The 11,872-nt window shown below is 46.6% G+C and overlaps 1 protein-coding gene across 2 annotated transcripts in view; it reads left to right on the top strand.

The window, feature by feature from the left end:
* Positions 1-4,527: 4,527 nt before the first annotated feature.
* TENT4B (terminal nucleotidyltransferase 4B) overlaps positions 4,528-11,872 on the top strand; it is a 33,656-nt gene continuing 26,311 nt past the window's right edge. The window contains exon 1 of one of the 2 annotated variants that reach the window (XM_060682513.2): positions 4,528-5,718. In XM_060682513.2, coding sequence (XP_060538496.2) covers positions 4,862-5,718 — 857 coding nt within the window. In that variant the 5' untranslated portion in view covers positions 4,528-4,861. The remainder of the gene's footprint in view (positions 5,719-11,872) is intronic. The other variant, XM_060682514.2, reaches the window with a different exon arrangement.

The raw sequence follows: 11,872 nt of genomic DNA, 5'->3' as shown, positions 1-11,872 counted from the left end.
CGTGCCCATTTTCTTAATGTGGACAAAATAATTTGATTTCCTTGATGATATATTTCAGGGTTTTCTGTTTTTTGTTTTTTGTTTTTTTTAAAGTAAAAGTACAATGTAAAAAAACAGGATAAACATTGTTCTTGGGTGATCCCAGTTTTCTCAGTGTCCAAATATGGACACTTTTCCTACTTCTTTTTAAAAATGCTTTATAGATAACAGCCAAGTTCACATATTGTATTTTGCTGATATACATAATATATACAGAAGTATATTTCTTCATATTGTATTTTGAAATCCTTTTAGCCAAAAGCTTTTAAAATGCAAAATAACTAGATTTTCTACCAAAAGGAAACTATGTGTTGTGTTTGGATTCAGTGCTGGTGAATGATAGCAATGAAATAACTGACATAATTTATGATAATTGTACTGGATAAAGTATGATCAAACAGAGTAAATTATCAATTATGGTACCCTGGGTAAATTGACACAACTTGGGGCAGTCAAATATCTTCTTGCTTTGAACAAGCATTTTACCGTATTTTGATTAAATAGCCTTCTAGCCAAATTTGTCTGCATTCAGCCAAGAGGCTGGATTGAAGGAAGGCCAGATAATAATAAAAATAAGGAAGTCTTAATGAAGTAATTCCAGCAACGAATGAGGTTCAGGATCAAGCAGTCTCTGTACAATCAATATGGATGCTTCTATACCTCGTTTGCTGTGCGTGGGCTGTCCCACCCCGTTGAGTTTCTACCTCCCTTGTTTCTGCAACTCGAATTTACTATCATTTTGCTTTCACTGACTGAGAACTCTAACGTGAGTCATAGCCTAGGGGTACAATCCATATTTGGCAGCCAGGCAGTGAACTGATCTAATCCTAGTCTTTCCAAGTGGGTTGAACAAACTCCTCCCTTAAAACCTGGAGAGCTGGGGCCAGCCAGTTGGCCTGATTCAGCGTAATGAAGCTTTCTCAGTTGACTGTCACTAGTACAATGGCTATCGGGAAGGGTTGCAACAGGAATGAGATAATACCGTGTTTCCCCGAAAATAAGACCCTGTCTTATATTTTTTTGAACCCTGAAATAACCACAGCCTTATTTTTGGGGAGGTCTTATTTTGGGACGTATGGCACAAGATGGGACTCCTCGCTGTCTTACCTGATTTCCAGCTCCGTCTCCCTAACCCTAACCAGAGGAAATGGCAGGGACCGGCAGCTCATGCAGTTAAATATTTTCAGGGAGGGCTTATTTTAGTGCATGCGCTCAAAAGCCCGATTGGGCTTATTATCACGGGATGTCTTATTTTTGGGGAAACTGTATCAGGCGCGAAGAATCAGGACCATGCATTAAGCTCCAGTCGAATTGATTTATGGCTCATATGCACAAGAATTTAGTCAACTTTCAGCACTAAATTGGCGCTAGATAAGAATGAACGGAATTCAAGAGGACTTAGACCACTTGTGAGAAGGTAATGATTCCAGGCTGAGTCCTCTCTTGACCCTGCCTCCAGGCTCTGCCTTTCCTTCTCCTACAGGTTCCCAGAGTAAGACAATATCAGAATTGAGTTACTGAATGATTGCAACGAGTGATTCACATGATAAGGTATAGCTTGAGATGAAAGTTGCAGAATAATCCTGTTTTTAACCTACTCTAGAAAATCTGGTAAATTGAACAATCATAATAAAATATTTTGTGCTGCGAAACAATGATATGGCAGTTTGGTCCGTTGGCTAAGATGCTGGACTGGGAGTGAGGAAATGGAGTCCTGTTCCTTCCATCTGGGTATCCTTGGACCAGTTCTGTCTTAGCCCTAGGAAGGACTTCTAAAATGGCTGCCAAGAGAACCATATGGACATTTCCACTTAGTCCCCAGGTGTCACTGATTCAATGGCATCCTCTGATTTTTTTTTTCAAATCATACTTTAATATTTGATCTTCCTTCTTGTACAATACAAACATGGAATAAGTAGCTGCTTCCAAATAATCTGGGACACGGATGGAGCTTTATTGTTGCAATTACGCATTTGCTTTCCAGCTATTCAAACCAATTTTAATCATATCTCAGGAAAAGGATTATGGAGAGGTTGAAATCAGAATGGGAACAAAGGAGCTAAGAAAAACCACATAATTCTCTCCCCCCTTTCCCCCGCTTAATTTAGATTTGGGACATGCATGAGCTCTCTAAAACAACTCTTTTCAAACCAACTAGGAATCAAATGCATTGCTAAAATGTTACTGCTTTCTTTATTAGACACTGTACGGAGTAATACGATCTTTAAAGTATTACCTATATAAAGATGTTGAAAGGCACAAGTGATTGCAAAATTCTTTTCGCACATGAAAACTGGCATGTGTATGTAATACCCGTGATTACGCAGATACATTTGAGCTCTTACTTGGCGAAAAGTTGGAAAAGACTAAATGTGTACTTTAATAGATGTTCCTGCAGCCTTTTTGATTTTGGAGATACTGTCCAAGAAACGATTTGTAAATGGAAATCTTCCCTCAACGTGATTAACCACAAATGCACTACAAAATGGAAAGAAAAAGCTACATTAAATAAATCCGACATCAGGTTTTGATACTCTGGATTAGGAGGCACAATTAACATGACCTTTGAATATAAGGATAGTTTACTTTATGGTGGCTTTGATCATCCCTGGAATTTTGGCAGTGGTGTGCAGCAATTATTGGGTTAGATCGGTTGAGATTCTCAATGTTTTCAGATTTGCTTTTATTTTGTGTATGCATGGATGTACGTGCAAAAGAAGGTAGGAGACTTGAGATGAAAAAATACCTTTAATTATCTTAATTTTGAACCTTAAGCTTGGAGACAATAGTTTGAGCTACTGCATTTAATGTGGAGGAGTCATGGATGTGGGATCCTATTGGGATCCACCAACATGCCTGGAGGACATCTCCTTAATGTTTAAGAAGAAGGCATTCTGTTGCACTCTTCCCAACCACAAGGATTAGTTTGAAAAAAAAATGGAGAAAGGTTGCAGGCTTCAAAGTTAAGTGGGGTCCTTGGTATTTTTCTGAGCTTGGTTATTTCTTTGCAGACATTTCATTACCCAAGTAGGTCACATTATCAGTACTAGAAGGGAGTGTCTACTAGATTATCCAATTAAGATAATTTGCTAGCGCTGATGATGTTACCTAGTTGGGTCATGAAATGTCGGCAAGAAAAGCAAGCTCAGAGAACACCAAGGACCCGCAGTTCAACCCCAAGCTGCAAATATTCTTTTTTATTGGTATTTCCAGAGTCACACTGATTTCTAAGAATGACCTTCAATTGCAGACGGCCTCCTGAAGCATCCCGAGAATATTAAAAATGGCTGGAGTCCTGGCTTTGGTTTTTGTGTGTATGCACACCTGTTCAGAGGTAAAAAGCATAAAGATTACCTACGAAGAATCAAGTAACCACCCTTCTTTCTATGAAAGTTTGGATTTCTGTCATTTTTGCTCTTCGCCCAGAGTTAGATACTGGTAATACAATAAATTATATAATGTAATATAAATTAATAAATGAACAAACACCCCCCTCCCTATGACGGTTTAGAATAATATATATTCTTCCATTTTTGTTATTTGCCCAGAGTATGTCCTACGGGAAAAATTATTCTATAATATAAATAAATAAATGAACAAAACCTCCCTTCTATGAAGGTTTAGTACTTCTGTCATTTTTCTTCTCTTGGCCCAGTTTCATTCGGAATTGAGTGGAATATAAATTAAATAAATAGATGAATGAAAAGTTCCATATTTCTCTTTTTTTCTCTCTCTTCCTAACCATTTCTAAAATAGTGCAGGGGTGTGTGTGTGGGCACGTATTTATATCTGTTTCTCATATTTGGATTAAAATGGGATTTTGTTGTACATGGTTTTTAACTTGTGTTCGCCGCCCTGAGTCCTTCTGGAGAAGGGCAGCATATAAATACATGAAATAAATAAATAAATATCTGTATCTATCTCCACCCATATCTGTATGTATGTATATCTATATAAAGGTAATATATACACATTACCTTCATATACACACAGAAATAATGTATGGAGATCAGTGTCATTAACCAGCCATCCCCTCAGGTTCAAAAGAAAACCCTTCCTATTTTCGCCCACCCACCCCCTCACACCCCGTCCCCTCAATCTACTGGGAAAGCTCGGGGCTTCCCTGCAAAGCAGGCCTCCCTCACACCTCCCGCGGCCCAGCACCCCGAAAGGCCCTTTCGGGGTGGTGGGGGGGGCGGCCTCCCTCCAGAGACTCCGCCGCGCTCTCTCTTTCGGGCCTACGTCCGCGGAGGATCCGTCTCCATCCCGTGTTGCGAGGCAGGGAAGACCCGGCCGGGCGATTCCCTTCACGGCGTGGGCGACCGTCCTTCTCCGCCGAGGCCGCCCGGCCTTCTCCTTCTCCCTCCCACGCCTTTATTACGCGCGGCCCGGGAGGCGGCGGTGGCGGCGGCAGCGGCGGCGGCCGCCTCTTCGACAGGGCCCCGCCTCGCTCGCCTCTCGCTCCGCGCTGCTGCTTGGCCGGGAGGGGCGGCGAAGCAGCAGCAGCAGCAGCAACAGCCGCCGCAGCCGCTTCTCTCTCTGTCTCTCTGCCTCTCGCTCGCTCTTCCTCCCGCCAGGTCGCCCGGCTTCCCCGGCCGCCCGCCCGCGCGCGTGTGTCCTCCTCCTCCTCCTCCGGGCTCCTCCGCTTCGCCGCTCCCCGCAGGGCGCCGCGCTCCCGAGAAGGCCGGCGGGGCTGGGCCTGCCCGGCCCGGCGGCGGCGGCAGCGGCACTAGCGGCGGCGGCAGGCAGTAGGAGGGCGAGGAGGAGGAGCCGCCGCCGCCGCCGCCGCCGCCCCGTCGTTCTTGGGCCGGCTCGCCGTTTGATGGATCCCCGGATCGCCTGGTTCCAGCCAGAGCAGCTCGGCCCTTCGAACCGCCTGTGGATGCAGATTTGGGAGACCACGCAAGGGGTCCGCAACCTCTACTTCCAGCAGCAGCAGCAGCAGCAGAGCCAGCCGGCCGCCGCCGCCCCGGCCTCGTCTTCCTCCTCCTCGTCGTCCTCCTCTTCTTCTTCGTCCGCCTCCTCGTGCAGCAGCAGCAGCAGCAGCTCCCCGTCGACCCCCGTGGCCGCCTCCGCCGCTTCGTCCCCGCCGCCGCCGCCGCCGCCCGGCATGTCCCGCGTCCCGCGTGGCGGCGACCCGCAGCCCGACTTCCTGCCGCTGGAGAGCGCCGGCCTGCCCCACCATCACCACCACCACCATCATCATCACCAGCAGCAGCAGCGCCAGGCCTCCCCGCAGCCTCCCGCCTGGGCAGCCCGGCCCGGCGTCCAAGCGACCCCCGCTGCCCCGCAGGGCGCGGCCTCCTCCTCCTCCTCTTCTTCCTCCTCCGCTACCGCCGTGTCTTCTTCGGGAGTAGCCGCCGCGGGGCCTTCTCCGGCCGCCGCGGCCTCGGCTCCCCGTGCGGCTTCGCCCGCGGCTCCGGCGGCCTCGGCTGGTGCCGCTGCCGCCGCTGCGGCTGCTGCGGCGGCGGCGGCGGCGGCGGCCAGCAACAAGAGGAAACGGGACAACAAGGCCAGCACTTTCGGCTTCAACTGCACGCTGCTGCTGGGCCCCGCCGGGGAAAGCGGCGGGCCGGCTTTGGGGAACGGGCCTTTGGGGAGGCCGCCGGGCGGGCCTGAGGAGCCGGCCTACACCGGCACCCCGTGGAAGAAGACGAATTACAGCCCCGGCGTGGTGGGGTGAGGAAGGGGAGCCTGGGGAGGGGACGGGGGTCTTTGGGGGGTGGGCAGGGGGGAGGGGCAGGAGAAGGGGGTCTTCGGAGGAAGGAGGGGGTGGGGGGAAGGGTGCAGAGGGGGTCTTTGGAGGCAGGGCTTGGGGGGAGGACTGGAGCAGAGGGGGGCAGGAGAAGGGGGTCTTTGGAGGCAGGTGGGGAAGGGTGCAGTGGGGGTCTTTGGGGGACAGGAGAGGGGGTCTTTGGAGGCAGGGCTTGGGGGGAGGACTGGAGCAGAGGGGGGCAGGAGAAGGGGGTCTTCGGAGGAAGGAGGGGGTGGGGGGAAGGGTGCAGAGGAGGTCTTTGGGGGACAGGAGAGGGGGTCTTTGGAGGCAGGACTTGTGGGGAGGACTGGAGCAGAGGGGGGCAAGAGAAGGGGGTCTTCGGAGGAAGGAGGGGGTGGGGGGAAGGGTGCAGAGGAGGTCTTTGGGGGACAGGAGAGGGGGTCTTTGGAGGCAGGACTTGTGGGGAGGACTGGAGCAGAGGGGGGCAAGAGAAGGGGGTCTTCGGAGGAAGGAGGGGGTGGGGGGAAGGGTGAAGAGGGGGTCTTTGGGGGGCAGGAGAAGGGGGTCTTTGGAGGCAGGACTTGTGGGGAGGACTGGAGCAGAGGGGGGCAGGAGAAGGGGGTCTTCAGAGGCAGGTAGGGAAGGGAGCAGAGGGAGTCTTTGGGGGACAGGACATAGGGGACAGGAGAGGGGGGTCTTTGGAGTTAGGACTTGGAGGGGGCGAAGGGAGGAGAGGGGCTCTTGGGAATAGGACTTGGGGGGAGGAAGGAAGGACTGGGGGGTCTTCGAGGTCAGGACGTAGGGTTGGAGGAGGGAACAGAGGGGAGCTCTTTGGAGTCAGGGCTTGGGGGATTAGGAGAGGGGGGTCTTTGGAGGCATGGGTGGGGGAAGGGAATAGAGGGGGTCTTTGGGAGCAGGACTTGAGGTGGGGAGGAGAGGGGGGATCGTTTGCAGGCCTCTATAACCTCCCCTCCCCAAAGGAAACATTTGCAAAATGAGATCTATGGGGAAAGGTCGCATTTTAGTCTGCAATGGGGTGTAGTAAATGGGGAGGAGATGGGGTGGCCAGCCAAGGTTATTTATTATTGCACCTTGCCCAGAAAGTTGAGTGATCAACGTCTTTGGTGAATGGCAGCACAAAGGGGGCTTTTGAAATGTGGAAGGCAGGTTGGGATTGCCTGGGATCTGCAGGTGTTCAGGCAGGGCCAGGGGCTGCATGGGTGGGCAGGGGTGTGCCCTGGATCTGGGGGGGAGGGGGGGCGGGGTAACCCCTTGTCCTTCCGTGGAGGTTTTTCTGGCTTGTTTTGTGGTTTCAAGATTGGAAAAGGTTGAGTCCCAAGGATAGACTGAAGGAGAAACTAGAACGGGGCCTTGGATGCTAGAGTAGCCCAGATTGGACATTTTCTGGGGTTGGGGGTTGGGGTTGAGATGCCCCTTTTGCATGCATGGGGATCCGGTTCAAAACAGCAGCTTTTGGGAAGTGAGAAGAGAGGCCTGTCCATCAGCAAAGGCTTGGCCAGAATTAGTTATGGATCAGGAAGGATCTGTGTTGAATTTGTGGTATAAAGTTACTGGTTGAGGGGAGGGGGGTGTTTATTGGGAATAGGCATCTAGAGATAATTTGGGGTGGCTGTAGGTTGCCTTAGGAACCTCACCCCACTGGGCTCCAGTGTGAATTGAGTGGATGAATGAGTGGGTGACACAATGGCAAAGCACGTAATAAGGGATAATCTAAGAGTGCTTGGCTACCCCAGTCCAGAAGCACATGGTCTGAGAAAAAAGGCACACATTACCTGCCATGATGGAATGCCACACCGCCTCCCCACCCCCCTTCCAATGTTGCTTGTGCAAGGATGTTCTTTGACCTTTACACAGTTTGCATTCCTGTAACAGTATTATGTAGGTATCTTCTCGCGTCACACTATTGTGGATGCTTTGGCACTCTGCACACGGAAGAAAGGAGGAGGGGTCCTTAAGAAGCTTAAGTAGGCTCAGGTTTTTCATGGGAGGGGGAGAAACCAGGGTGTATGTGTGCATTTTGAAATTAGACAGGAACTTATTCTACAGAAGGGCACAATCAGGTTGGTGTCTTCTGATCTTACGACTCTGAAGCACCTCCCAGTGCGGTCGAAACATGTGTTTCAGTGCACAGAAGTGTGTGAGCGAGCAAAGAGGCATATTGCACACCAGATTATACCTGACAAAAGACACATGGCCTGTGGATTCAGTGGAGGTGGGATTCTTGTGCCGTAATGACCTTCTTGAGTTGGCCATTGCAAAGGTGAACTATAATATGCATTTTTTGTCTTTCTCAACAAAAATCTTTGTCACTCTTAGTGTTACATTATGCAGGATTCCAGGGCAAGGGTGTCTTTCTGAATACAAATGGACCTTTTGCAGGGTGTGGAAGGAAGTCTTCTGAACACAGCTGATGCACAACTCTTCTGTGGCAGGTTGCACTTGATTTAACAAAGGTTAAGGAGATCTTACAGTGTTTTAGATGCATAGCGTCTTTTCCTTGTTGCATTCTCATTCCTTCAGCAAATTATGCGAAGGGGTTTTTATTTTGGTCAGAAAGAAATTGTGCTGCTTGTGCATTGTCAGTTGGCATCAGTTTAACAGCATCAAAATGGGATTTTATATTGTTGTAGGGAGCGGTTTCATCATGATAAATGTCAAATTCGTCAACATTCTATTCTTTGGAGATTATCGGAGAGTTTCAAGGCAGCTTATACTTTTTATTTGTATATTTCATGTATTTCGTTTTCAGTTTTTAAAAACTGCAGTGTTCATCCTGCAATTTTTTTCCCTTATTTTATGAACAACGCATTTACCCATCCAGTGCCCATCCAGAAGCCTATTTCGCTGCATTGTGGATCAGGATACGATCCAGATAATGGAACTTCATTGTCCTTAGATTTTTCACTGGTCTGTATAAACTATTCAAGCGAAAGGATAGAATTCCACATACAGCAGAAAACCATAATGTTCGTGGGGTATTTTATTATTATATGTCATTTAAATAGGCTTCAAAATACCATTTTTTTTTAGTATGTTCCACTTCTACTGTAATCGCATAATATATCAGAAATTAGTTGGATACATTAAACTAACTTGATAATGTACTTGTTTATTTAATGCAGAAGAGTAACCCAGCCATAATGCCTTCACATTTGTGAGAACCTGGCTAATGTGGTTTACCCGTCTAACAACGGTTAAATCTTTAGCTAAGCATGATTTGTGAATGCAACAGATGGCTGTGTTTGTGCGTAGCCAGTAAGGTGAAATTTGTAACTCTGCAACTTCAGAGGATGAAATGAGGGATGATAGAATTTAATCATATTATAGTTAAGCTGCATCTGAATATGATGCTGTTCAGGGAACTAACAAAGCAGCTAAGTTTTATTTGTCAGCTACATGCTTGTGAATACAGTTGTAGCTAAAACTGGCTCCTTTTAAAGATGTCAGATCATGCCATGCCATAATCCTGTTAAATGACTAGTTTTGGCTGAAAGTGGATCCATTCACATAATTTCCCTTTCTGGCAAGGCTAGTGTTGACATTTGTGTTATACAATGATCAGTTAAATTATGAGCTGAAAGCTGGAGAGTCAATTGAACCGAATCAATAGAGATTGGAAATAAAGTAAACTTTGTTGAACAATGAGTTAGCCTTCAAGTATATTGTTAAAAAAAAGAGTGAAACGTACCTTTTAAATGATTTGGGGCATAAAAAAGCAATAACTGTATGGTTAGATTTACCTACTGGATTAAGTAATTAATGAGATTGTTTCGTTTGCTGGTTTCCTTCAGTTAGTAGTAGTGTATTACGGAGTGTCCAACCTTGGCAACTTTTAAGACTTTTGGACTTCAACTCCCAGAATTCCCCAGCCAGCTTTACACTAAGTTATACTTCTCATCTGATACAACTTCTTGTATGGATCCACCGACAGTATGTCTCCCAGATTTTTAGCATAGATTTTGTGCTGTTACCTGTCATCCTGTTTTAGTAGAGCTTGGATAACGTGTACTGTATACATCATATATCAAAATGATTTCCTACTTAATCATCAGTAGTTGATAAAAAGTTCTTGTCTCATCTTGAAACTGCAATTTGTCTAGTTAACTCAAGAAAGTGTATTTTTTCCATGGTTATAGTCGAGAGGCTTGGTTTATGTAACACGTTAAGCCAGAGGTCTTCAAACTTGGCAGCTTTAAGACTTGTGGACTTCAACTCCCAGAATTCTCCAGCCAGCATACCATAGCTGGCTGGAGAATTCTGGGAGTTGAAGTCTACAAGTCTTAAAGCTGCCAAGTTTGAAGACCTCTGCATTAAGCTATGGTTTGCTTTAATTGAATAGGCCTTAAGTACCTAGGTTTGCACTACACATTCAGCCTAAATGAGGCCACATTATGGCTTAGTTTGATGTGTGATAAGAAGTTAAGCAGCCATTAAAATATATCTTCTTCAAACACTAGAGTTACAGGGTTCTGCACTATCATGTTTAATAAGAAAGATATTTACAGCTCATATCACTTTGTAACCAATATATATAGCATTTTCATGCAGTGAAACAAGTAAGCCAGTTGTAGACACAGTGATATCACTTTTTTTTTCCCCACCCAGAACTACAAAGGCTTTTCAGCAATGTTGTTCTTGGTTCTTCCATTTGATTCTTGCATAATTGTCTAATCTCAGTTTTATGTTCCAAGGTGTTACAGATTAAATGTGCAAGGGGTTGGGAGAGCAGTGTTAATTGATTTAACACATGCACAAACTTGTAAAAATCCTAAATGGAGGCCCTGCGTTTTATACAGTTCAGTGAAGAAATTAATAAAGATATCACTTTGCAATAACTCATTCTTGCGTTATTAAGAAAATCTCCATATAGAAATAATAATCTTTTTTTTTTTTTAAAGGAACCTTTTCGGGTTATTTGTCACCATTATGGTGGTCTTTATACACGTGCAGTAAACCCAGTATTAAAGTGTGTGTGTGTATATATACACGTTGCAAGCCAGGGGGCCATTTCTTGCCTTTGAACTTGTACTTTGGTTGTTGACACCAAAAGCATCAGGAGAAATAAACATCTCAGAAATGGAAGCGGCAGTTGAAGTAAGGGAAGGAACAAAGTCTGGAATTGCAGGGGTTTGAGCTCATCTGACGTAAAAAGCAATAAGTCTAGTTACAGACGTCGTTGTGTTAAATAATACTCTTGTATCACCCCGACCACAGTTTTCTTCTGAAAGAAGACAATCCTTGGCCAAAGGTTCTAGCTAGCTTGCCTGAATCACGAAATGAAAGGTTGCATTTGACTGAATGGAAGGATACTTTATTTTCTGTAGCTCAGTTTTTATGGGCTGGTATCAGTGGTGGGTTTCTAATATTCTTACCACCAGTTTGCCCCATGTGTACGCTCGCTTCACGCACATGCGGCCGGACTTCCGCGCATGCACTGTGCTTGCTCGCGTGCCTTCCGCGATTTCCACTACTGGTTCACACGAACCGGTTTACACGAACCGGCTGAATACCACCTCTGGCTGGTATCCCGTTCTGGAAAGCAAGGCCTGCATCGCACAGTTATAGATCCTTGGTTCCATTTGTAGGCTGGATTTGAAGCTGGCGTGAAGGCTTCACGTGTTCTACAGAGCCAGTCTTTGGCAGTTGGTCAAGCCATGCCTTAATATGGGGTAGTCCTCGACATACGACCACCACTGAGTTCAAAATTTCCGTGGCTAAGCGAGACGTTTGTTAAGTGAGTATTGCCCCATTTTACATCCTTTTCTTACCACAGTCGTTAAGCGAAACACTTCAGGTGTTCAATTAGTAGCTCGGTTATGAAGGGAATCTGGCTTCCCCTTTGACTTTGCTTGTCAGAAGGTCGCAAAAGAGAATCAGATGATCTTGGGACACTGCAACCGTCATAAATATGAGTCAGTTGCTTTTGATGATGTGACCACAGGGGAAGCTGCAACGGTCGTAAGCGTGAAAAATGGTCATCGGTCACATTTTTCAATGCCATTGTAACTTTGAATGGTCACTAAATGAACTGTCGTACGTCGGGGACTACCTGTAGTAGTTGTACACCTTTTCCCTACTCTTAACATTCCTTATTGT

The sequence above is a fragment of the Pantherophis guttatus genome, chromosome 11 (genome assembly GCF_059756535.1).
Source record: "Pantherophis guttatus breed Tessera chromosome 11, ASM5975653v1, whole genome shotgun sequence".
NCBI lineage: Eukaryota > Metazoa > Chordata > Lepidosauria > Squamata > Colubridae > Pantherophis > Pantherophis guttatus.
The sequence above is the reverse complement of the archived record's forward strand: the minus strand, read 5'-3'. Positions and strand labels throughout refer to the sequence as shown.